This window comes from Somniosus microcephalus, chromosome 6 (genome assembly GCF_052327205.1).
Source record: "Somniosus microcephalus isolate GS21.2 chromosome 6, FLI_Smic_1.0, whole genome shotgun sequence".
Lineage (NCBI taxonomy): Eukaryota > Metazoa > Chordata > Chondrichthyes > Squaliformes > Somniosidae > Somniosus > Somniosus microcephalus.
Window position 1 is genome coordinate 197,869,199 of NC_140992.1, and position 26,785 is coordinate 197,895,983.

The following is a 26,785-nucleotide window of genomic DNA, read 5'->3' on the forward strand; positions in this document are numbered from 1 at the left end:
TCCATCATCAGCTCATCCTCTCTGTCCTCCTGTGGCTGATAGGTCTTGGTGGTTTTCAGTAGGTGCCTCCTGTTTCTGCGATACACATTGCCATTTTCTGTCATGACACTGTATGACCTGGGGGCGACCTGTTGTAGAATAGTGGCTCGTTGATTCCATGACCCAGGCCCTTCAATGCGAACTACATCCTTCTCCTGTAGAGGCACTAGTGCAGTGGCTGTGCGGCCATGGAGCGTTTTTTGTTTCCGCTGAAGTTTCCGGGCCTTGTCTGCCCATACCTCATCTCTGTGATCAGGTGTGACATGCCTGGGAAGTCGAGTACGGATTTTGCGACCCAGTAAGAGCTCAGCTGGAGACTTGCCACTTTCCAGCGGGGCCGCCCTGTACGACATCATGGCCAGATATAGGTCAGTGTTGCTGTGTGCTGCTTTCTTTAATAGTCTTTTCACAATCTGTACCCCCTTCTCCGCTTTTCCATTGGCTTGAGGGTAGAGCGGGCTGGAGGTTACATGCTTAAACTCATACTCTGTAGCAAACGACTGAAATTCATGACTGGCATAGGGAGAGCCATTATCAGAGACCAGAGTTAGAGGGATGCCCTGCCTGGCAAAGATTGACTTCAGGTGAGTTATCACAGCTCTTGATGTAGTGCTGGGTAGGAGAGCAATCTCAGGATAATTAGAGTAATAATCAATAACTAACAAATAGTCTTTTCCTTCGTAGTGAAAAATATCAGTTCCTACCTTTTCCCAAGGTTGTGATGGGAGCTCTGTGGTAATGAGGGGCTCTTTTGTTTGCTTGTAGTGGTACTCCTGACATGTAGCACACTCACTGATCATCTGGTCAATGTCAGAGTTCATGCTTGGCCAGTAGAGTGCCTCACGTGCTCTCCTTTTTGACTTTTCCACACCCAGGTGCCCTTCATGTATCCTGTGAAGCATTTCTCGTCGCATAGAGATGGGCACTACAATCCTGTCACACTTAAGCAGTAGTCCATTGACCACAGAAAGCTTAGACTGAATATGATGATATTGTTTACATGACCCTTTCTTCCAACCCTCTTGAAGATTTCTCATCACTTTCCTCAGAACAGGGTCCTTTGATGTCTCTGTGGCTATCTTTGATAGTTGTTCCTGTGAGGCGGGCAATGCTGCATAGACCATATCCACATGAAGGGCCACATCCTCTTCTGTTTCACTGTTTTGTGTGGCACGAGGCGCAGCCCTGGATAGTGTATCTGCTATGAACATTTGTGTCCCTGGCACATATGTGAGCTCAAAATCATAACATTGTAGTCTCATCATTAGGCGCTGTATCCGTGATGACATGTCACACAGATTCTTTTTTGCGATCCCTAGCAGTGGTTTATGGTCAGTTTCTAGGATAACCTTGGGAAGTCCATAGATGTAGGAATGAAATTTTTCACACCCAAATGCCAAGCCCAGGCACTCCTTCTCTATTTGCGCATACCGGCACTCTGTAGCCGTCATGGAGCGTGACGCAAATGCCACTGGTCGCCATTCTCCTTCATCTTCCTGTAGAAGGACAGCCCCTAATCCATCCTTAGAGGCATCTGTGGACACTTTTGTTCTCTTTTCAGGGCAGAAGAACTTCAGTAGGGGTTCACTTGCTAGAATGTGTAGCAGCCCCTTCCATTCATTCTCATGTTCATGTCCCCATTGGAACTCTGTCTCTTGGTGCAGCAGTTTTCTCAAGTGAGCGGTTTTCACTGCCAGATTCGGAATGAATTTCCCTAGGTAATTAACCATGCCAAGGGCCCACTGAACCCCTTTCTTGTCCTTTGGTTTTTCCATGTCGTGAATGGCCTTTATGTGGTGTATGTAACCTGTTCCACCTTAAGAGAACTTAAGCCTGTTCCACTTTAAGAGATGTACTACTTTCTCTGGCTGCTGTATACGTAATACCGGTGGTGACCACCGGTATATAAGTACTGTGTAGTGATATTGTATTTAGTATAGTCCTGACCTCCAACTAGTAAACACCTGTTGAACTTTATTCTTGTAGTCTGTGTCAGTAATTAATCTTAATACAACTGGAACACACAGACTTAACACTTTACCTTTGACTTGTCTGGCTGAATCCCTTCTGCAGAAATCTTGTCCCCGAGGAATGTGATTTCATCGATGCTGAACTGACACTTGTCTTTATTTAGTTTGAGTCCATACTGCCGTATCCTCTGAAGTGTATTTTCCAGTCTGGTGTCGTGCTCTCCCTGAGTGGAGCCCCATACTACCAGATCATACACGTACACCCGCAGACCATCCAGGCCCTCGATGATTTGCTCCATTGCTCTGTGGAAGATTTCTGGGGCGGAGCTAATGCCGAAGGGCAGGCGCTGGTAAGAGTATCGACCAAACGGGGTGTTAAAGGTGCACAGCTTAGCACTCTCTTCATCAAGTTTCAGCTGCCAGAACCCATGCGAGGCGTCCATCTTGGAGAAGAATTTTGCTCCTGGCATTTCGCTGACTATTTCCTCTCTCTTAGCGATTTGATAGTGCTCTCTTTTTATATTATACTGCCATCCCTTCTCCCTCCACTCTAGATTACTGCCATCCCTTGGCCCTCCACTCTGGATTACTGCCATCCCTTCTCCCTCCACTCTAGATTAATGCCATCCCTTCTCCCTCCAATCTAGATTACTGCCATCACTTCTCCATCCACTCTAGATTACTGTCATCCCTACTCCCTCCAATCTAGATTACTGCCATCCCTTCTCCCTCCACTCTGGATTACTGCCATCCCTTCTCCCTCCACTCCAGGTTACTGCCATCCCTTCTCCCTCCACTCTGGTTTACTGCCATCACTTCTCCCTCCACTCTAGATTAATGCCATCCCTTCTCCCTCCACTCTGGATTACTGCCATCCCTTTTCCTTCCACTCTGGATTACTGCCATCCCTTCTCGCTCCACTCTGGATTACTGCCATCCCTTTTCTTTCCACTCTGGATTACTACCATCCCTTCTCCCTCCACTCCAGATTATTGCCATCCCTTTTCCCTCCACTCTAGATTACTGCCATCCCTTCTCCCTTCACTCTAGATTACTGCCATCTCTTTCCTGCCACTCTAGATTACTGCCATCCCTTCTCCCTCCACTCTAGATTACTGCCATCCCTTCTCCCTCCACTCTAGATTACTGCCATCCCTTCTCCCTCCACTCTAGATTACTGCCATCCCTTCTCCCTCCACTCTAGATTACTGCCTTCCCTTCTCCCTCTACTCTGGATTACTACCATGCCTTCTCACTTCACTCTAATTTACTGCCATCTCTTCTCCCTCCACTCTAGTTTACTACCATTCCTTCTCCCTCCATTCTAGATTACGCCATCCCTTCTCCCTCCACTCTAGATTACTGCCATCCCTTCTCCCTCCACTCTAGATTACTGCCATCCCTTCTCCCTCCACTCTAGGTTAATGATATCCCTTCTCCCTCCACTCTAGTTTACTGCCATCCCTTCTCCCTCCACTCTAGATTACTGCCATCCCTTCTCCCTCCACTCTAGGTTAATGATATCCCTTCTCCCTCCACTCTAGATTACTGCCATCCCTTCTCCCTCCACTCTAGGTTAATGATATCCCTTCTCCCTCCACTCTAGATTACTGCCATCCCTTCTCCCTCCACTCTAGATTACTGCCATCCCTTCTCTCTCCACTCTAGTTTACTGCCATCCCTTCTCCCTCCTTTTGTCGCCTACTCATAACGCTCTTGCCCCTGCTGAAGCACCAGTCCAAAATTGCCTCTTGTTGCTGTCATTGTTGTCGACAGCAGCTGAGCAAAATATATCTGTTGTTTTGGGGAACATATTGTGCAATTCTGTTCATTTTAATATGAAAAGCATGAATGTATACGTGATTATTGTTATGTTCCTTCATGTATGTAACTATTTTTTATACTTTTTTTAAAAGCCTGCAGTGTCAGCTGTGACTCAGTTGGTAGCACCCTTTGCCTCTGAGTCAGAGGGTTGTGGATTCAACTCCCACTCCAGAGACTTGAGCATCAAAATCCAGGCTGACACTCCAATGCAATACTGAGGGAATGCTGCACTGTTGGAGGTGCTGTCTTTCGGTTGTGACGTTAAACCGAGGCCCCGCTTTTATCACAGGTGGACATAATAGATCCAATGGCAAAATTTTGAGGAAGAGCAGGGGAGTTATCCCCGGTATCCTGGCCAATATTTATCCCTCAATCAATATCACTAAAATAAAACAGATTATCTGCTCATTATCACATTGCTGTTTGTGGGAGCTTGCTGTGTGCAGATTGGCTGCTGCGTTTCCTACATGACTACAGCAACTACACTTCAAAAACTACTTCATTGGCTGTAAAGCAATTTGGGATATCCGGTGGTCATGAAAGGCACTATAAAATGCAAGTCTTTCTACAGGAAACTCTTTTATTATCTGGCACCGACGGGATCGGCATGGTGCCGGCTTATCAAAAAGTCCGGATTACCGAGAGCTATAGTTAAAAGGTACGAGAGCTGAGAGCTCCATATACAGCAACAAACCCAGGCTTCCCTGTTGCTTAGCAACAGGTGCAGGAACAATGGCCACAAGATCCAAGCGTCCCTGTAGCTTAGCAACAGCTGCAGCCACACCCGATTGCACAGCCACAGATCGAGGAACGGCCAGTAATATGAAGTAAAACTTACCTGAATCTACTCCTGAATTTTGCTGGTTAACCCAGATTTCCGGTTATTTAGGTGCCGGTAATTCAAGAGTTTCTTGTATTTTCTTTAGGATACAGTGGAAAATAGTAGGTGATAGGCGGTATGTGTGGGATTTAGCAGCAATGAGAGTGGGTTGGTGGGTAGTTAAAGGAGTAAACTGGGCTTCGGCAGCATTGGGGCTGAACTTGTAGTTTGTCAGTGGTGTGGTGGAGAATGTGGCATTTGTTAACTGGGAGATTGCTGGTATGTGGATATAGTCAGGGGGCTCGATGGTGTGACAACAGTGAGGGGAGTCCCAAAGCCTGGGAGTAGTGTGGGGGAGAGGTAGTGAGAGCTGTTAGTATATGGGAACTGGAGGTTAGAAGTGTGAGGTAGTTGTTGGGGAGAGGGAGTTGGAAACTAAAGCACTGGGGGCTTGTCAGAGATGAGAATGCGGGGTGGGGTGATGTGGTGTGCCAATTATGGGAGTGGTTCCCAGGGCCTGACATTAATGGGGGTGGAGTTCTGGGGTTTGGTCACAGGGAAATAGGTCCTCGGGTGGGGGAGAGTTGAGGAAGTGCAGGGCTGTGGAAATAGTTGGGAGGGTGGTTCCAGTGTGTGGGGGAGTTGTCAGGGTTTGAGAGCACTGGTGAAGAAGAATCTGGGAGTAGTTTGGGGAGGGGTGGGGTGGGGTGGGGATGTACAGAGGTCTGATAGTAAGGGAAGGTGGGATTTTGTGGGAGTGCTGGATAAGGAGGTTGCTTTAAGTATAGTTGCAGTAAAAGGGCAGCTGGGGTTAAGGCTAGAAAGTGTTGGAAACTGCTTCCATTGGAGTCAATAGTGTGTGTATTTGAGGCTGGGTCACTGGTGGACTCGGCCTGCCATGAGCAGGGACGGACAGCTGTTTAGGTGAGTGGTGATATGGCAGGTATTGTAGTGCTGAACATTGTTCCTTCATTCCATGGTTCACTGATGGACAGGTGAGAGGATTAGACGATGGTGCCACTTAGCGGGATGTTATTGGGGCAGGGACGGTAGCTTTAGGAGGGGGTGCAGAGCAGCAGGTTGGAAACACTGAGGAGGGGCCTTCTGGAGTCAGGTGGGAGTGGGGTTGAGAAGCACTGAGCAGGGCCCGAGTCTAAAAGAACTGGGCGGGGGGAGGGGCTCCGGGCCCTGGAAGCACGAGGAAGGACCTACTGATCCTAATAGTTCCATGATTGATAGGAACAACAGACAGTTAGGATGGAACAAGGCTCTTACAAAGGACAAAAAATCAGCAAAGTATAGCCCAATAATTCAAATTCATCTTCCAACTAGGTTCAAAATCAAAAAGACACATTTGACTTTTACAATTTTTGAAAATGTTTTGAACAAATAGTCATTATTTTGAATTTCTAAATTTAAACAATAGAAATCACAGGTGCTGTTAATCTGAGTGTCTATCTCTGTCTGGATGACTCGGAGATAAAATTAAGCAGTTCAAAAGCACTTGATAATATAACAGCTGCCTGAGAAATATTGAAAATCTGTTCGCCAGCTTGTTTGGGAATCATTTGGAAAAACAAAGGAACTCAGAAGTCCCATTACAGGATTACAAAACCCTCTCTTCTATTTGGGCTGAGAGAAACACTATTGCATGTTGGCAAATTGTGCACATTGCAGACACTCAGATTGTGGAGTCTCCCTTCAGTTGGCAGAGTAAAGGCTCTGGGCAAAAATATAAACTTTAATCCCAGACTTTTGAGAGAAGCTGAGGCCTTCAAGCAGAAATGTTAATGAAGGTACTCAAAGGTTCAAAATACAAGTTTATAGGTAAATGTAATCACGTTATTGTGACATATACTTTTTATGTTTTTTTATGTTACACACCTTATTTTGACCCTTTACACAGAAACATAGAAACATAGAAGATAGGAGCAGGAGTAGGCCATTCGGCCCTTCGAGCCTGCTCCGCCATTCAATGAGATCATGGCTGATCATCCAAATTCAGTACCCTGTCCCTGCCTTCTCCCCATATCCCTTGATCCCTTTAGCCTTAAGAAATATATCCAACTCTTTCTTGAATATACTTAATGAACTGGCCTCCACCACCCTCTGTGGCAGAGAATTCCACAGGTTCACCACTCTCTGGGTGAAGAAATTCCTCCTCATTTCAGTCCTAAATGGCTTACCCCTTATCCTTAGACTATGACCCCTGGTTCTGGACTCCCCGGCCATCAGAAACATCCTTCCTGCATCTAGTCTGTCCAGGCCTGTCAGAATTTTATAGGTTTCAATGAGATCCCCTCTCAATCTTCTAAACTCCAGTGAGTATAAGCCCACTCGACACAATCTCTCCTCATACGTCATTCCTGCCATCCCAGGTATCAGCCTGGTGAATCTTCGCTGCACTCCTTCCATGGCAAGTACGTCCTTCCTCAGGTAAGGCGACCAAAACTGCACACAATACTCAAGGTGCGGTCTCACCAAGGCCCTGTACAACTGTAGCAAGACATCCTTGTTCCTGTACTCAAACCCTCTTGCTACGAAGGCCAACATACCATTTGCCTTCTTAACCGCCTGCTGCACCTGCATGCTTACCTTCAGCGAATGGTGCACAAGAACACCAGGTCTCTTTGCACTTCCCCTTCTCCCAATCCATTGCCATTCAAATAATAATCTGCCTTCCTGTTTTTGCCACCAAAGTGGATAACCTCACATTTATCCACATTATCGTGCATTTGCCATGTTTCTGCCCAATCACCCAACCTGTCCAAATCGTACTGGAGTTTCACGACATCCTCCTCACAGCTTACCCTCCCACCCAGCTTTGTGTCGTCTGCAAATTTGGAGATATTACATCCAATTCCCTCGTCCAGATCATTAATATATATTGTGAACAGCTGGGGTCCTAGGACCGATCCTTGCGGTACCCCACTAGTCACTGCCTGCCACTCGGAAAATGACCCGTTTATTCCAACTCTTTGCTTTCTGTCCGCCAACCAGTTCTCTATCCAAGTCAATACCTTGCCCCCAATCCCATGTGCCTTAATTTTGCACGCTAATCTCTTATGTGGGACCTTATCAAAAGCCTTCTGAAAGTCCAAATACACCACATCCACTGGTTCTCCCTTATCTATTTTACCAGTGACATCCTCAAAAAATTCCAGTAAATTAGTCAAGCATGATTTACCTTTTGTAAATCTATGTTGACTTTGTCCGATCCTGTCACTGCTTTCCAAGTGCTCTGCTATTACGTCTTTTATAATAGACTCTAGCATTTTCCCCACTACCGATGTCAGGCTTACCGGTCCAAACTTCCCCGCTTTTTCTCTACCACCTTTTTTGAATAGTGGGGTAACATTAGCTACCCTCCAATCGATGGGTACTGTTCCAGAGTCTATCGAGTTCTGGACGATGACCAGCAATGCATCTACTATTTCTAGGGCCACTTCCTTAAGTACCCTGGGATGTTGGTTATCATGCCCTGGGGATTTATCGGCCTTCAGTCCCATCAATTTTCCTAACACCATTTCCCTACAAATACGGATTTCTTTCAGTTCCACCCTTTCATCAGACCCTATGTTCCCCGGCATCTCTGGGAGGTTATTTGTGTCCTCCTTTGTGAAGACAGAACCAAAATATGTATTTAGTTGGTCTGCCATTTCTTTGTTTCCCATTATAAATTCCCCTGATTCTGACTGCAAGGGACCTACGCTTGACTTCATCAATCTTTTTCTCTTCACATATCTATAAAAGCTTTTACAATCAGTTTTTATGTTCCCTGATAGCTTACTCTCATATTCTATTTTCCCTTTCTTAATTAATCCCTTTGTCCTCCTTTGTTAAATCCTAAACTGCTCCCAATCCTCAGGATTATTGCTTTTTCTGGCCAATTTATATGTCCTCTCCTTGGATCTTATGCTATCCCTAATTTCCCTTGCTAGCCACAGTTGAGTCACCTTTTTTGTTTTATTTTTATGCCAAACTGGGATGAACAAATTCTGTAGCTCATCCATTCGGTCTTTGAATGTTTGCCATTGCCTATCCACCATCAACCCTTTGAGTGCCATTCCCCAATCAATCCTACCCAACTCGCTCCTCAGGCCATCGTAGTTTCCTTTATTTAAATTGAGGACCCTTGTCTCTGAGTCAACTACTTCATTCTCCATCTTAATGAAGAATTCGATCATATTGTGATCACTCTGACCCAAGGGGCCTCTTACAACAAGATTGCTAATTAATCCTTTCTCGTTCCATAATACCCAGTCTAAGATGGCCTGATCTCTCATTGGTTCCTCAACATCTTGGTCCAGGAAACCATCCCGTAAACACTCCAGGAATTCCTCCTCCACAGTATTGTTACTAATTTGGTTGGCCCAATCTATATGTAGATTAAATCACCCATTAAGGTCCTTGGGATCCATGCAGACATGCAATTTATCAGTCTTTTTTGAATTGACGCAGACCATGGAATTTACCCAGTCAGTCGGTTCCTCAATCTTCTTTATGACAGCTAATCCCTCCATGCGGTCTAGCTCTTTCCGCAGTTTCTCACGGAGGGCCATTGGAACTCTCCTGGGTGCGTGAATCACAGGTTGTGCGTCATCTCTCAGTTTGATGGAGTATGTAAAGGGCAGTGCTCTGAAACCCTGAAATACATCTGCATATTTGTGTGTTATAGCATCATGCTTTATATTTGTACTGTCTTGGGGGGCACTCTGCACACAGTTCAGTTCATTAATAGCATAGACTCCTTTTACCAAGCCCAAATCCACACATGCCTTATCCCCCAACAGTGACTCATGTCCTTCAGGCACTATAACAAACGTCAATGGGTGAATGCGATTTTTTACCTTAACATTCAGCCTACACGTTCCTTTTGTTTCAATACTTTGTCCATTGTACGCCTTCAAAGCCATTGTCTTGTTCAGTATTTTTGGTCTCACTTTGAGATTCCGTGCATCGCTCCAGCTTATGAGGTTTGCCTTAGCACCTATATCTAGCTTGAAGGGAACAATGGTGCCATTTACCAGCAAGGGGGCTATCCAAACTTCAGTCTTTAGTCCTACGGAATGTACTTCCTTTTCCATATCTTTACCCTGTTTTAAGTCATTTTGCACCATTCCAACATACAAAGTCTCTGATTCCTTGTCTTCAGTCTCAATAGCATGCACTGTCTTTTTACCTTCGGTTTTCTCTTCCCAAAAGCACATTTTAGCAAAGTGATTCCTGCCTTTACATTTTGCGCAGTTCTTCCCATAAGCCGGACATTGACTTGCCACGTGTCTATTGCTGCACTGTCTGCAATCGTATGGCGTCATAGTCCTGAACTCTGTGCGCCCTCTTGTGTCACTTCTGTGTACTACATCCACTGGTAGGTTGTCCAGTCCCAGCGCTCTCACGCCCATTGCTGTAGTTCTCCCATCGAATGTTTGCGTGTGCATGGTTGAGAGTTCACTAGCATGACATATTTTTACTGCAGCATCCAAAGTTAAGTCATTGTCCCTAAGCATTCTCTCTCTCACCTTCTTGTCAAGTATTCCGAAAACGACCCGATCGCGTATCATCGATTCCTTCAAGTCTCCAAAGTTACATGTTTGTGTTTTTGTTTTCAAATCCGTCAGAAAAACATCAAAGGATTCTCCTTGCTTTTGCACGCGGGAGTGAAAAACAAATCTCTCGAACATATCATTCTTTTTAGGTGTGCAGTATTTATTGATCAAATCTATCACCTTGTCCAGATCATTTTTGTCACCTTCAGCTGCAAACGTAAATGTATTATACAGCTCGATTGCCTGCGAGCCAGCCACTGTTAGCAACAAAGCTACCTTACGTGTTCCAGAGCTAGTCGTGGCGTCGATCGCTGTGAGGTAGAGAAGAAAGCGTTGTTTGAATTCGCGCCAATTTTCGTCCAGATTTCCTTCAAGTTGCAGGCTAGTTGGTGGTTTTATCCCTTCCATTGTTGTGGTATGCCCGTATTGTGCATTCTATAAATCCTGGTACCATGTAATGTTATCTCATATCTTAGTATTAAGAGGCTTACGAGTAGATATCATTGACTACACTTTATTAGGTCTTGAGTCAGTGCCAGCTCATGCAGTACTGCCGCATGGCCAAGATGGCTTCCTATTTATATGACTGCCGTCAAGCAGCTGTCTTTACTACAGCTACCGTAAAGCAGCGGTCTTTACTACAGCTACAGTTATCTGTACAGTATTAAAGGAATATTGGTTCCTGTCCAGCCAGACTTGAGCTTGTCTGCTCTAACCAGGCTAATATTTAATCTTTATAAACATGTCATTAGTTTTGTTGTGAAGCAGTTTAATCGAAGTATTCACCTTAAAAGCAACAAAATCTTAGTACTGGTTTTCACCATAAAACAGGACTGGTGCTCAGGGCCTAATGCTTCCTCTCTTCTGTCAGCACCACAAGTGATTTACTTTCAGAGCCCGACACTCTCATTCTCCCATACTTGTATTGTTCCTGTTTCTCCCACTGTGCCTTTCACTGGGCTGAGACCACAGCAAGTTATCAAAATAAATAATGGTTGCAATTAGAATAATCCAAAAATAAATATTAGGGTGGCTAGAAAATAAGATCAAGTTACAAGACTGAAGATATTAAAATTAGGAATCTCGATACTTGGGCGGATCATTAGAGAAAGGCACCACTGGGACCCCATTTTACCGTTCTTTGTGGAAGAATAAAGCTAAATACAGGGGAATGTTACAATGGTAGCAACATTGTTATTTTAGAACTGATGAAAGATTGTGGCCAACTCCAGGACAGGCAGAAATTTGGTCATTCTCACATATGATGAGATCTTTTCCACTGTCTTTTCACTTAGAAACACCATGGTCTGATTGCATGAAACAGAAAGACAAACTGACTCAACTCTCAAAACAAGAGACATTTAATCTGAATGATGCTCGTTATGCAGTGCTAATTACGAGTGGAATCCTGGAGGAATGTAATGCCAGCATTTCAGTCGGGTAAGTGTCAACAGCCTGACATTGAGAAAAGTGTTTAAAAGATGATGGTTCAGAAAGGACACGTTTTAGAAATTCCAGACACTAGAATTCAGCAGATTCATTGCTGGTCTTTCTGTTTCTTTGTGCTTCTATAACTTGTTCTGCAGATATTGGTCATCCAGTTTTGAGTTTACCCACAAGTGGATACAAATCTACTCTTAATACAAAACTGTTTTGTTTGAATTATGTTAATTTCGATCAAAATCTCACAAAAGTACGACCCTTTTAAAATACATTGAAAATTTGTTGCTTAGTTCAAATCTCTTGGCTCTAATTCCTATTCCCACCACAAATGGGCTCTGAACAGTTTATTCTGCTACTTTATTTGAATTCAACTCCATGATCAACATCAGGTACCGAGGCGTCACAGCCTTCTCCCAGTGGATGCAGTGCATCAGGCGGAGACAAATCAGTTTGGTGAGTGTGGCTCGCCAGAAGTATAAGATCATCGAATATGTGGAGAATCGCCCTGGAGACATGAAGAAAGTTGTGGTACAGAAATTTAACATTCCTCCCACCACCCTCTCTGTTAGATCCGTGTATTTTTGATGTAGTGTGTCCTTCAATAACTAGACATGAGACTGCAGGAACAATCAACAGGTATTTACTGGATGAGAGTTACTCTAAAACTAAACATACAGATCCCTACTCAGGGTTTATATACAGGTGTGGTCACTGCCGGTACTACAGTATACAGGAGCTGTAAAAAGTAGTTCTCCCCTTAAAGGTACATACACTACATTTCCTTCCCTTTTAGATTGACAGTACCATAACATTCATTTAACAATTAACACATTTAACATGCACATTAACTGAAAATAGTCCATTTATAAATTCAGTCTTTGGGGCGGCTTCCTGATCCTTTCTGGATAGCGCCTTTCCTGAGTGTCTTGTTCTTGGTGCGGGGGCCCCCTGTCGTCAGTTGGTTCATCAGCTTCCGATGCTAATGTTTCTGGGGTAGATGCTACCTGTACGTTGGGTTCATCACCAGGTGCGCGAGTCATGGGGTTGACTCGTTCCTGTGACTCTAGGATCTGGTCGACATGGCGTCTCACAATGTTCTCCCCAACATCCACTGTGTACATTAGTGGCCCCTGCCGTGTGCATATCGTTCCTGGTTGCCATTTCTCTGTTCGGTAGTCGCGGGCCAAGACTGGTTGCCCTACATTGAAGCTCCTTGTCGGCTTCTCATTGATGTGCTGGAATTGCTTATTCTCAACATCTCTTCGTACATTTGGTCTGAGCAAATCCAGACGAGATCTCAACCTTCGGTTAAAGAACATCATGGCCGGGGTCTGGTTGGTGACTGCATGTGTCGCATTTCTGTAGGCTAACAGGAAATTGTCCACCTTATGCTGCAGTGGAATGTCATCATCGCACATGGCCCTTACTGCTTTCTTAAAGGTTTGTACGAACCTCTCAGCCAATCCATTTGTGGCTGGATGATACGGGGCGGATGTGTAATGCCTTACCCCATTCCTTTTCATGAATCTTCGAAACTCTTCGGACACAAACTGTGGTCCGTTATCAGAGCAAATCTGCTCTGGCAAGCCGTTCCTGGCAAATATGGTCCGTAGGACTGCAATAGTTTTCTCCGTGGTGGTGGACGACATTTTGATCACCTCAGGCCATTTCGAGTGCGCATCCACGGCTATTAGAAACATTGAGTCCATGAATGGACCAGCAAAATCAATATGCACCCGTTGCCACGGAGATGAGGGCCACTCCCATGGGTGTAGAGGGGCATGTGGTGGTACATTTTGGACCTTCTGGCATCCTGAGCAGCTCTTTGTCATGTCCTTGATTTGCTGATCGATCCCCGGCCACCACACATAAGCCCTAGCAAGGCTTTTCATTTTTACCCCTCCCAGATGGCCTTCGTGAAGCTCATTGAGCAATCTCTCCCTTAACTTGGGTGGAATTGCCACTCGGGATCTACACATCAAGGTCCCCTGGCATACTGACAGCTGTTCTGTTCTGGATGAGAATGCTGGCAACAGTGAGTCGCCATGTGTTGGCCATCCCTTCACCGTCAAGTCATATACTCGAGACAGTGTCGGGTCATTTCGGGTCTCCTTCTCTATATCCGCGTTAGTTACTGGCAAGCTTTCAATTATAGTCGAATGAAATATTTCGACAGGGTCCACTGCTGGTGCTTCCTCCGCAGTAGGCAGTGGCAGGCGTGATAGCCCATCAGTGTTTCCATACTGTTTCGTGCCCTTACACTCGATTTCATATTGGTTCGCCCCTAGAAAAAGCGACCATCTTTGTAGCCGTTGCGCAGTCATCACCGGCACGCCCTTCTTTGGATTAAAGATGGAGACAAGTGGTTGGTGGTCCGTCAGCAAGGTGAACTTCTGCCCGTGCAGATAGTGGTTGAACTTTTTCACTCCCCACACTAGGCTGAGGGCCTCCCTGTCAATCTGGGCGTAGTTACGCTCGGCTGAGGTTAGTGACCGAGACGCAAAGGCTACCGGCCTCTCCAAGCCGTCCGGGAACTTGTGCGACAGCACCGCTCCAATGCCATAGGGTGATGCATCACACACCAACCGAATTGGTAGTGCTGGGTTGAAATGAGCCAAAACCTCTTTTGATGTGAGCAATTCTTTGCACTTCTGGAAAGCTCGTTTACATTCATCATTCCACTTCCATGGTACCCCCGTTTGCAGTAGGGTGTTCAGTGGGTGTAGTACTGTAGACAAATTTGGCAAGAACTTATGGTAGTAGTTCACCAGCCCGAGGAACGACCTCAGTTGTGACACATTTTCCGGTGCTGGAGCCTTGACTACTCCCTCAATCTTTTCAGGGGACTTATGTATCCCCTCTTCATCAATAACGTGGCCACAATACGAGATCTGCTTCTGGAAAAACTCGCATTTGTGGCAATTTGCTCAGAGCCCATATTCCTTCAATCTAGTGAGCACCTGCTCCAGGTTGGCAAGGTGAGCACTGTCATTTTCGCCCGTGACCAGGATGTCGTCCAAATAACACTGGGTCCCTGGAATCCCTTGCAGGACTTGATCCATTGCCCTTTGCCAAATAGCCGGAGCTGATGCTACCCCGAACACAAGCCGGTTGTATTGGTGGAGACCTTTATGAGTGTTGATCGTGAGGTACTGTTTCGGGGCTTCTTCTACCTCCATTTGCAGGTACGCCTGGGCCAGATCAATCTTAGTGAAGCGTTTCCCTCCAGATAGCGAGGCAAAAATATCTTCAATCCGCGGAAGCAGATATTGTACCGTGTGAAGGACTGGGTTCACTGTCACCTTAAAGTCCCCACAGATGCGAACTTTCTTTGGTTCCCCAGGCGTATTACTCAATGACCTCTTCATTACAGGAACGATGGGTGTGGCCCACTCACTCCAGTCCACTTTGGACAGTACTCCTGAACGTTCCAAACCTTCCAGCTCTGCTTCGACGGCTGGGCGGATCGCATAAGGCACCGGTCTGGCCTTAAAAAACTTTGGGCTTGCATTTTCCTCTATTTTGATCGTCGCTGTTATGCTTTTTAGTGTTCCAAGTCCCTCCTGGAACACTTCTTGTGCGTCAGTTAGCATTTTTGACAGTCGGCCAGGTGTGGCATCATCATCCTTTTTGGTATCTGCAGCCAGTGCTTGTATGGCCAGAGGGGGCAGTATCGGAGCTTCAGGATTGCTTCGAACGCACTGATTGGGGCATTTTTGCCCACAATGACATCGAGGAATACGCATCCACAGTGCTATTCTACATCAACAGCTGCGTCGAGGTCGTCACGACCCACAAAAATATCAGGTCATACCCCAACCAGAAACCCTGGATGAACGGAGAGGTCCGCTCACTGTTGAAAGCACGCGACGCAGCATTTAAATCTGGCGACGCGGCGGCTTACAGAGCAGCTAGGACCAACCTAAAAAAGGGTATCAGGACTGCCAAATGGAAACAGACACTGCGGATAGAGGATCACTTCCGCAACAACTCGGACCCCCGGCGCATGTGGCAAGGCATCCAGGCCATCACTGACTACAAGGGCAAAAACACCAGTCCCCCGGTCAGCGACGCCTCCCTTCCGGAGGAGCTTAACAACTTCTACGCTCGCTTCAACAGGGACAACAAGGAGCCGGCTACCAAAGCCTTGCCACCCCCGGAAGACCAGGTGCTCACTCTGTCGACCTCCGACGTAAGGGGCGCTTTACGCAGAGTGAACACACGAAAGGCTACTGGACCGGATAGCATCCCTGGACGGGTACCCAAGGAATGTGCTGATCAGCTGGCTGATGTCTTCACCGCCATCTTCAACCTGTCATTGGCCCAGGCAGTAGTCCCTACATGCTTCAAGACCGCCACCATCATTCCTGTGCCTAAACAAGCGGCTGTGACGTGTCTGAACGACTATCGACCTGTCGCACTCACACCCATCATAATGAAGTGTTTCGAGAGACTGGTCTTAGCCCACATCAAAGCCAGTGTTCCTGCCTCCCTTGACCAACACCAGTTTGCCTATCGGGCAAACAGATCAACGGAGGATGCAATCACTACTGCTCTACACTCGGCACTGAATCACCTAGATGGTAAGGAGACCTACATCAGAATGTTGTTTATAGACTACAGCTCAGCATTCAACACTATCGTCCCCAACAAGCTGGCCACCAAACTCCAAACTCTTGGCCTGAACACTTCCCTCTGCAACTGGACCCTGGACTTCCTAACAAACAGACCCCAGTCTGTCAAATTAGGCAACCACACCTCCCCCCCCCTGACCCTGAACACGGGGGCCCCACAAGGATGTGTGCTGAGCCCCCTCCTCTACTCCCTCTTCACCCACGACTGTGTGGCTGTTAATGGTTCCAACACCATCATCAAGTTTGCAGATGACACCATGGTAGTAGGCCAGATCACCAACAACGATGAGTCAGCCTACAGGGAGGAGGTCCAGCATCTCGTGAAGTGGTGCGCCGACAACAACCTGGCCCTTAACACCAAGAAAACAAAGGAAATAATCGTGGACTTCAGGAAGTCCAAAGGCGGAAGTCACACCCCCATCCACATCAATGGGGCGGAGGTGGAAAGGGTGGCCAGCTTTAAGTTCCTCGGAGTCCACATCACGGAAGACCTCTCCTGGTCCCTCAACACCTCCTCTCTGGTGAAGAAGGCCCAGCAGCGCCTATATTTCTTGAGGAGGCTGAAGGGATGTAATCTGTCACCCCCGATCCTCTCTAACTTCTACCGCTGCACTATAGAGAGCATCCTGACAAACTGTATCACGGTATGGTACGGCAGCTGTAGCTCCCATGACCGGAAAGCCCTGCAGCGGGTAGTCAAAACTGCCCAACGCATTACCGGCACCCGGCTACCGATCATAGAACATATATATCAGAAACGCTGCCTACGGAGGGCACGGTCCATCATCAAAGACCCTACCCACCCCAGCCACAGTCTGTTCGCCCTCCTACCATCTGGAAGACGCTACAGATGCATTCGCACCCGTACGACCAGATTTAGGAACAGCTTCTTTCCCAGGGCTGTCACCCTACTGAACTCCACAAATAAACACTAAAGCCTGCACATCTGCCGATGCACTTTATTATGGTCATATTTATATATGCTAATATATATGTACAAATGTATGTTGAAATGTTTAAGTGTCCTGATCCAAATTGTACACTCTCGGGAGCCGCAAGCCTACATTTCGTTGTACTGCACTTGTGCACTAACAATGACAATAAAAGTTGATTTGATTTGATTTGATTTGATTTTTTTGATTTTATGGAATGCCAATCTAGCTGTATCTTTCGGATCCATTCACGTCCTAGTAGTGGTGGTCCTCCATCTGGCATTACATATAGGTCCATTTTTGGTGTTTCCTTGCCGTTATATATAACGTTCACCCTTAATTTTCCTTTGGGGTCGACTTTTTGCCCCGTGTATGTCTTCAAGACAATCTCTGTATCTCTCAAGGGTATATGTGAGAATAGCCGCTTATAGTCCCTTCGGTTTATGACTGTTAGGGCTGATCCTGTGTCCAATTCCATTTTCACTTGGACTCCAGCTATCTTGAGTGTGACCCAGATAGTTTGATGATCCTCCGTTTGAATCACCTTATGTAATTTCAGGCAACCCAGCTCCTTGCTTCCGGAGTCTGTATCACTTTTCTGTTCGTCTGAACTACTCTCCGTCACCTTATGTACCTTCTTGTACTTCTCCTGTGGAGATTTCTTGCTGCTAGTTTTCTTTCCCGACCTGCAGACTCTTGCTATGTGTCCTACTTTTCCCCACTGTCTGCACACTTTGTCCTTAAACCAGCAATCATTATGGTCGTGTGTTGTTCTGCCGCAGCGATAACACTTCACTGTTCCGTATGACATTTCATTTGTGCCATATTCTTGCGGTCTCCGTTGTATCTCTGCAGCGTCCCGTGCGGCTGCTTCGTGTGATACTGCCATGCTGAAAGCCTTTTCCAGCGTAAGGTCCTTTTCAGATAAAAGCCGTTTCTGGGTTCCTTCACTTTGAAGCCCACACACAAACTTGTCCCTTAAGGTATCTGCCAGTCCCGCTCCAAACTGGCAGTGTTTTGATAGCTTATGCAGTTCCGTTAAATCAGCATTACTTTCATCTTTATGCTGGTTCCTTTTGTGAAACTTAAATCTTTCTGCTATCAGCAGCGGTGTGGGGTTTAAGTGGTTCTGTAGGGTTGACACTACGTTTCCAAAATCCTTGTCCACTGGCTTCTCTGGGGTTACTAGGTTTCACAGTAAGCCATACGTTTTTGCACCCATGGAATTCAACAATACCAGCGCTTTCCTCTCATCTGGCACTTCATTCGCCTTGCAGGACACTTCTATGCGTTCGATATATGTCGTCCAATCTTCGACTTCATTGTCGAACGCTGTGATACTGCCACTCTTCAGCATCCCTGTGTGTGGTTAGACTGGCTCAAAATGGTGTTTTCCCGTGCTTCCCTTCTTCTCCGCTGCGGCTCAAAATGGCGTTTTCCCACGCTCTCCCTTCTTCTCCGCTGCGGCTCAGAATGGCATTTTCCCGCGCTCTCCCTTCTTCTCCGCTGCGGCTGCTCAGCCCTTGAACACCGGCTGTGCTCTGCGCGTTTCCCTTTCTTCCCTGCTGACGCTGCTCATCCCTTGAACACCGGCTGTGCTCTGCGCGATTTCTTTCGCGCCTCTCTCTCTTCTCCCGTCGACGCCGTTCGGTCCTGAACACCGGCTGCGCCCTGTGCGCTCTACCCTCTCTCTTCTCCCGTCGACGCCGCTCGGTCCTGAACACCGGCTGCGCCCTGTGCGCTGTACCCTCTCTCTTCTCCCGTCGACGCTGCTCGGCCTTTTCTGTGCCGTCGGTCGGCTCTAGCCGCCGCTGTCCAGGAAGGGTCTGCGCCATACCTGTTGCCAGCCTGTTTCGCTGGACCACCGTGACTGGAGAACCAAGCCCAGCTCTCAACAGCCTCCCCTGCGATGCTCAATCTCTGTTGGATGACTGGGCGGTAGCTCGTGGTCGACGCCCATGCTTCTGGCCTCAGCTTTCTTCCACTGTTCTCCAGGAGCAAATCCCTGGGAGGTAATGCAGAGTTGCAGGTAGGTTCGAATCTGCCTCGTCGCCACTGTTAGATCCGTGTATTTTTGATGTAGTGTGTCCTTCAATAACTAGACACGAGACTGCAGGAACAATCAATAGGTATTTACTGGATGAGGGTTACTCTAAAACTAAATGTACAGATCCCTACTCAGGGTTTATATACAGGTATGGTCACTGCCGGTACTACAGTATACAGGAGCTGTAAAAAGTAGTTCTCCCCTTAAAGGTACATACACTGCACTCTCCAACTACCTGAAACAATAAGGAGAGAGTCTTTGCTGATTGCCAGTGGACTTTTGTAGCCAAACGAAGAGGACGTGCACTTCAGTTTATCTCGATGTGGAATCAGATTTGTTGAGCTGGTTCAAGCAGGCAAGAGCAACTTAGCTTCCTGGACTGTCCTCGTTTTGCTGGGAAAGGTGAATGAATTCACTGAAGAATTTGCAACCAACTCTGTTTCTGCCTCATGGATCAACCACTTTAAAAACAGTCACACAGTCACGTCCACGCCCACACATGGGGAGGCAAGCGATGTTCTCACATGGAGATTCATCAATTGGGTGCCTGATAACAAGTCCAGAATTGTTATCTCATTTTAAGCCTAAGGATATCTTTAATGCTAATGAAATGTACCCATGCAGAGCACCAGCTTTCATGAATGAAAAATACTCAAGTGTGTGTCGCTGCCTCTTCAAAGAGTATCAACGTTTTATTTAAGAATATAAAATAACGAATGAACGCCCAGGAGTTGAAGGAGCTCCATGAGTCTGCAACCTAACCGGCGCACACAGGAGCGAGAGCGAACAGAGAGGTCACATGACGATGACACCGATGCCACTCACGTACAGAAAACGTGCACCCAGCGTCACAAGGTGGAAAAAAGTCAATCAGTGAATTACTATCATAGTTTGCAAAAGCATGACAGGAGAAAAAAGAAAGCCGGCAGTAACTGGGACTGAGAAAGGGGCTCAAATGAGTGGATCCAGCGAGCAGAGGGAGAGAGGAACCAGTCCCAGTTGTGAAAGGTTGCTGAGGAATTGACTGATGACTAAGCTAAAGGTTTCAATGGAACATTTTGTGCTACGTAATGGCTGGTGGGTGGGGAGCCTTGGGGATCATAATGCTCATTTGCAATATGACTGTATGTGACAGACTCGATGGACCAGCTGGTCTTTTCCTGTTGCTCATTTTTCGTATGTTTGGATATAGAAGAAACAATTTTGTTGATAAATGTGCTGTCAGCAAGAAGCAAACCATAATCACAGAGCATTTCACAAAATGACTGAACTTTGCATTGTACACCTTGTACAGTACTCGGGTTTCAATCACATTCATTGAAATAGTTGCTTTGTTGTTTTATGGTGTTTAATGGTGTTCCTGTGGTGTTTTGCTGCCCTGTTTTATTAAAATTGCTTAATTCGCACTTGCTGGATTAATCACATTTTTTTCAAGCAAATAACAGCTTTGAATTAAGGGGAGTCGATTGTTCTCCCTGTTTCTTTACAAACTGTCCTCTGTCGATTTGCTACTTTCTTATTTCCTGCTCAGAAGTTTCTAATCGCTGTCCCCTGTTGGACATCTCTAATTAAGTTGTAGGTTTTCTGTTCCTATCCTTCTTGTTTCCATCCATAACTAAGAGGATTCCCCTTTCCATTCTCTTCTTACCCACTCCAATACTCCTGTAACTGAAGAGCCAGGTGATCTGTTGGTTTCTAGTAAAGCCGTGCTCATCCTAAATTGTCCTTTTCAGCAATTTGCTATCTGTAGTGTTTCCTTTTCCAGATAAAGTTACATTTTTGAAAAAAAAATTATTTTTATGTCTGAGGCAAAGGAAGCTGTTTAGACAGGATAGTCTTCACCTGAATGAGACTCATGTGGATGACCTTGTATAGAGCAGTGAGAGAAGATTAAAAGTAGTGAGAGGGAGGGGCAAACAGAGCAGACTCCAATATGAGAGAAAATGAATACTGGAACTAGAAGAGCTACATAGGCCCAGATGTTATAGAAGAGAAGCAGGGATGGTGGATGTCAGTTAGAGTGCAGACAGCAATATAATAGCAGCTTTCTCAAGATGCGCTCCCAATGAGTGCTGCTCCCTATTGGGAGTGCCAGATTGTGGAATTACTCCTGCTACAATGGGACAAAGATGGACTAATTGAGTTGGCAGAACTATGGTAGATGGAGTTCAATGTGGGGAAGTGTGAGGTCATCCACTTTGGATGTGAGAAAGATGAATTGGAATATTTTCTTAATTGTGAGAGTTTAGGAGCTGTGGAGGAGCAAAGGGATTTGAGTGTCTATGTATACAAATCTGTAAATCACTGCTGCCATTTACCCATTTCCTGTTTTCCGCTTAAGCACTTGGCAGTTCATTCTATTTCTTTTCTCGTGTGTGTGTTTAGCCCAGTGATGTGGTGATGGTGCAGCACAAGGCCCGGATCACAACTGTTTGAGCTGTCATTGTGGCCTCTGCTGTGCGTGGCTGCACTGCAGGTGGCCCTGGAATTGCTGCTGGATTCTTTCGTGCTTGCTGCCATTTTGTTGGGAGTTTCTGTACAGAGCCATCAATTACCCCCAACAACACACGCTCAGAAAGTAACCTTCTCTTAAAAGCTGTGCTGTGGTAATCTGGTTTGCCTCACCAGCTGGAGAAGGAGGTGACCTTACCTGCTGGCTAGTGGCTTCCTGCTCCTGTCCACCAATGCTCTGTGACTCCTCACTTATGCTGCCTGTGTGCTGGTTGTCTGAACCTTCGGGTGTGGATGTATTAGAGTTCCTCAATGGGTAGGGTAAGTGTAGTGTTTGGGATGTTGGGTTTGCTGCTACTGATGCTACTTCTCATGGGGCTGTTTTCCAACAAGTCCTGGGAGGAGCCAGTTCTAGAAATCAGAGGAGATCCCACAAAAGCACAAAAAGGACAGTAATACACAGCAGTTATGACCGCTCCGGAAGCCCACTTGCTCCTTAGGAATGGTTGGCTCGATGATGGGGGCTGGTCTGTGGAGTAGTAGCCTCTCCAGCACTTTATAACAAGTGCAAAGTAAGGAGATCAGGCGGTAGCTGAAGGCTTCACAAGCATTCTTCCCCTGCGGCAGGAGGGCAATTATTTTAGTTTCCCTCCAAATAGGTGGAATTGTACCGGTTGCCAGTATCTCAGAGAAGGAGGTCAACCATCTCTTTGCATTGGGTCCCAGTGCTTTGAGGAAACCTGGGTAAACACCATCTGGACCAGCAGCTTTTCCAAATTTGGTTGTCGACAGGGCTGTGTTTAATTCATCCAAGGTCAATGGATCAGACATAGTTGATGATCTTGGTGCCGCCATTAAGCTTGTCGAAACCTGCCGCTTCAACTGGTGTTGAAATTCTTCATCCACCGGAGCCTTTGATCAAGTAGAATAGTAACACTAACATGGTACAGGCAAATATTTCCCATGGTCCTACTGCTCCTGGATAGTACATTTGAGTATATTGAAGACAGAGATTGATACATTTTTGGGAACGAAGGGAATTATGGGACATGGGAATAGTGCAGGAAGGTGGAGATGAGGTAGAAGATCAGCCATGATCTTGATGAATGGCGGAGCAGGCTCGAAGGGCCAATGGCCTACTCCAGCTCCTATTTTTTATATTCTTATGATGGGGTGTTACCGTACAATGTTCTGGAAGGAGCCTTGGGATAAAAACCCATTAAAGTGATTTGCCTTCCTGCTTCTCCATCTGCTGCAAACTCCAGGATTCAGTGTCCTTGGAAGGCAATGGCCCACTCCTTAAAGGGGGTGAGGTCCATTATGGCTGTTTCCCCTCCTCCCATTGCCAGATGCTGCTTTCTATTGTGGGCCCCTTTCTCCTCTAAGAAGTTAAACCGGGATGAGGGTTAATACGCTCTGAGCAGTTTCATACAGTCATAGGGGGAAAAATTTGGTTGGTAGTGCCACCTGTTAGCGCCTTAAGAGGGCGCTAATGGGACGCAAAACAACTAGTGCCCAGGCGCGGCGATGTCTGCGCCACTCGCGAAATTGACCAGACATTTTGCGGCGGTGCTAAACAATACCCCCCCCCCCGCCGATCTCCTGCGCCCGCATATCTTGACATCAGTCGAGCGTGCAATGCCCTTGTGGTGCCCCGGACCTGATATTGAGTGGCGCACCCCTCCTTTCCACCTGGCGCAAGGAACGACAGGTAGACTGGAATGTTTCCCAGTCGGTGTGGGGCTGGGGTGGGCGCTATTTAAAGGCGGCCTCTTCCTGGCTTTTTCTGTGGTAGACATTTTTGCACCACTCATTCTGACAGAGAGAGAGAGATTCTGAGAGAGAGAAGGAGAGACTTCTGCATAGAGTCAACGCTGTGTGAAGTAGTTTTGGCCACTGAGCATCACTTTGCAGGTACTTTTGGATTTGACCTTCATTACTTTGATTACCAAGAGACTATGGGGGCTGCACTGATTCTGGGCGGCATCCTGTGCCTGCAGAATCGGAGGCAACATAGACGCAGAGAGAGAGTGGCAATCATGGCCAGACGGAGGAGGGCCAACAGGCCTCTGTACAGGAGACCTTACCCTCCCAGGGTATTTCGCCAACAATTCTCCTACATTAATTTGTCTGAGGAGCAGTGTTTGCGCAGGCTGTGCTTCAGCAAGGAGGTAGTCACTGAGCTCTGCCACCTGCTGCAGCCAGATCTGCAGCCTCTACTGGGGACCAGGACGTCTCTGTCGGTGGCAGTGAAGATCACAGTGGCTCTGAACTTTTATGCCACCGGCTCCTTTCAAGCAGCTACTGAGGACATCGCCAATATAAGAACATAAGAAATAGGAGCAGGAGTAGGCCAATCGGCCCCTCGAGCCTGCTCCGCCATTCAATAAGATCATGGCTGATCTGATCCTAACCGCCAATCCACTATCACAGAACCATCTCCTGGATCTAACAGAATTAGACACACGAAATAGGAGCAGGATCAGGCTACACGGCCCCTGGGCCCGCTCCGCTACCCACAGGGCCATGACCGATCCGAACCTAGACTCATGTCCAAATTCCTGCCTGCTCCCCGTAACCCTTAATTCCCTTTACTTCTAGGAAACTGTCTATTTCTGTTTTAAATTTATGTAATGATGTAGCTTCTACAGCTTTTTGAGGCAGCATATTCCATGGACCTACCACCCTCTGAGTGAAGTAGTTCCTCCTCGTCTCAGTTTTGAAAGAGCAGCCCCTTATTCTAAGACTATGCCCCCTAGTTCTAGTTTCACCCATCATCGGGAACATCTTCCCTGCATCCACCCGATCCAACCCCTTCACAATCTTATATGTTTCAATAAGATCGCCTCTCATTCTTCTGAACTCCAATGAGTAGAGTCCCAATCTACTCAACCTCTCCTCACATGTCCATCCCCTCATCCCCAGGATTAACTGAGTGAACCTTCTTTGTACTGACTCGAGAGCAAGTATGTCTTTTCTTAAGTATGGACACCAAAACTGTATGCAGTATTCCAGGTGCGGTCTCACCAATACCTTGTACAACTGAAGCAATACCTCCCTATTTTTATATTCTATCCCCCTAGCAATGAAAGCCAACATTCCATTGGCCTTCTTAATCACTTGCTGCACCTGCATACTAACCTTTTGAGTTTCGTGCACCAGGACCCCCAGATCCCTTTGTACTTCAGTACTTTCCAGTTTCTTGCCATTAAGATAATAACTTGCTCTACGATTTTTCCTGCCAAAGTGCATAACCTCACACTTTCCAGCATTGTATTCCATCTGCCAAATCTCTGCCCACTTACTTAGCCTGTCTATGTCCCCTTGAAGGTTTTTTATGTCCTCCTCACTCACTACTTTCCCCCCCATCTTAGTATCATCTGCAAACTTTGATATGTTACACTCGGTCCCCTCCTCGATTGTAAAGAGTTGGGGACCCAGCACTGACCCCTGCGGAACACCACTAGTTACTGATTGCCAGTCTGAGAATGAACCATTTATCCCAACTCTGCCTTCTGTTAGATAGCCAATCCTCTATCCATGCCAGAATATTACCCCCAATCACGTGATTTTTTATCTTAAGCAATAATCTTTTGTGTGGCACCTTGTCAAATGCCTTTTGGAAGTCTAAATACACTACGTCCACTGGTTCCCCTTTATCCACCCTATACGTTACTTCCTCAAAGAACTCCAGCAAATTTGTCAAACATGACTTCCCCTTCATAAAACCATGCTGTCTTTGTCCTATTAAATTATGATTATCCAAATGCCCTGTTAATATCTCCCAGTTTGAGGTCCATTGCTGCATCCGTCAGGTCACGAAGCCCTCTATAAAAGGAGACGCCAGTACATTTCTTTCCTGATGACCCGGGCGAAACAGCATGAACGCGCATTGGGCTTTGTGAGGATACCGGGCTTCCCCATGGTGCAGGGCGCCATTGATTGCACGCATGTGGCATTGCATGCACCACATGAGAATGCAGAGGATTTACGCAACCACAAGGGGTTCCACTCCTTAAACGTCCAGTTGATCTGTGACCATAGACAGCTCATACTCGCCATCAATGCCCGCTATCCTGGCAGCAGCCACGATGCATTCATCCTGCGCCAGACTGCTGTGGCAGAACTTTTCCAGGCATCGCATCAGCCAAGTGGTTGGCTCCTCGGGGACAAGGGTTATCCACTGTGCACCTGGCACATGATACCGCTCCGTAACCCCAACACCCCTGCTGAGCTGCGGTACAATGAGAACCATCTTGCCACCAGGAACATCGTTGAGCAGATGATCGGCTTGCTCAAGCAATGGTTCCGCTGTCTAGACCACTCAGGACCCTGCAGTATTCGCCTGAACGAGTCTCCCTCTTCATAGTTGTGTGCTGCATGCTGCATAACCTGGCAATCCTCAGGACCCAGCCAATGCCCCCAGGCCTTGGAGCACCACCCGAGGAGGAGGAGGAAGAGGAGGAGGATGATCATCAGCCGCACCAAGGCGGGAGGGGGGCTCACAATGTTGAAACTGCAAAGGCCGTCCGTCAACGGCTGATAGCAAGCCGCTTCTAGGCCCCTGCTGAGGAAATGGCTTCTGCCATGGAGAACATGAATGAAACCAACCCGCAAACCCTAAGCCAGCCAAGGCAGCAATGAGTCCAAAGACCAAACATGTACATTTTGAATACAAAAACTTACTTATTTTACAAACTCTGTGTGTGTCATTTCTTCATGACAAAATAATAGAAACAAACACAAAAAATCATTCATCAACATAACTGGTTCTCACAACCTGGATATAATGTCCAAAACACTAAACAAAAGTTTGAATGCGAACCTCGGCCTTTAATAAAAAATTGACCAACATTTCATCACACCTCCTACTTTTTGCCCTTCGAGGGTGATCTCCTTCCCTTGCGCACTTCCCCCCCCTTCCCACCCTACTGCTCCTCCGTAACGGGGCTCCAGTGGCTGCAGCAAGGCTGGTGGAAGGCTGCTGATTGTCAAAACCTGAGACTGCAGTTGCCCTTGAAGGACGGCCTCGACCAGCTTTGGGCCTGGAGGGCCCGGCTGCAGACTGCACCAACT

At 46.8% G+C, this 26,785-nt stretch overlaps 1 protein-coding gene across 1 annotated transcript in view; it reads left to right on the plus strand.

The window, feature by feature from the left end:
* The window catches only part of LOC147116321 (uncharacterized), a 140,274-nt gene that overhangs the window by 12,401 nt on the left and 101,088 nt on the right, over positions 1–26,785 (plus strand). The window contains exon 3 of the mRNA XM_085992041.1: positions 11,498–11,642. Within this exon, the coding sequence (XP_085848167.1) occupies positions 11,498–11,642 (145 nt within the window). The remainder of the gene's footprint in view (positions 1–11,497; positions 11,643–26,785) is intronic.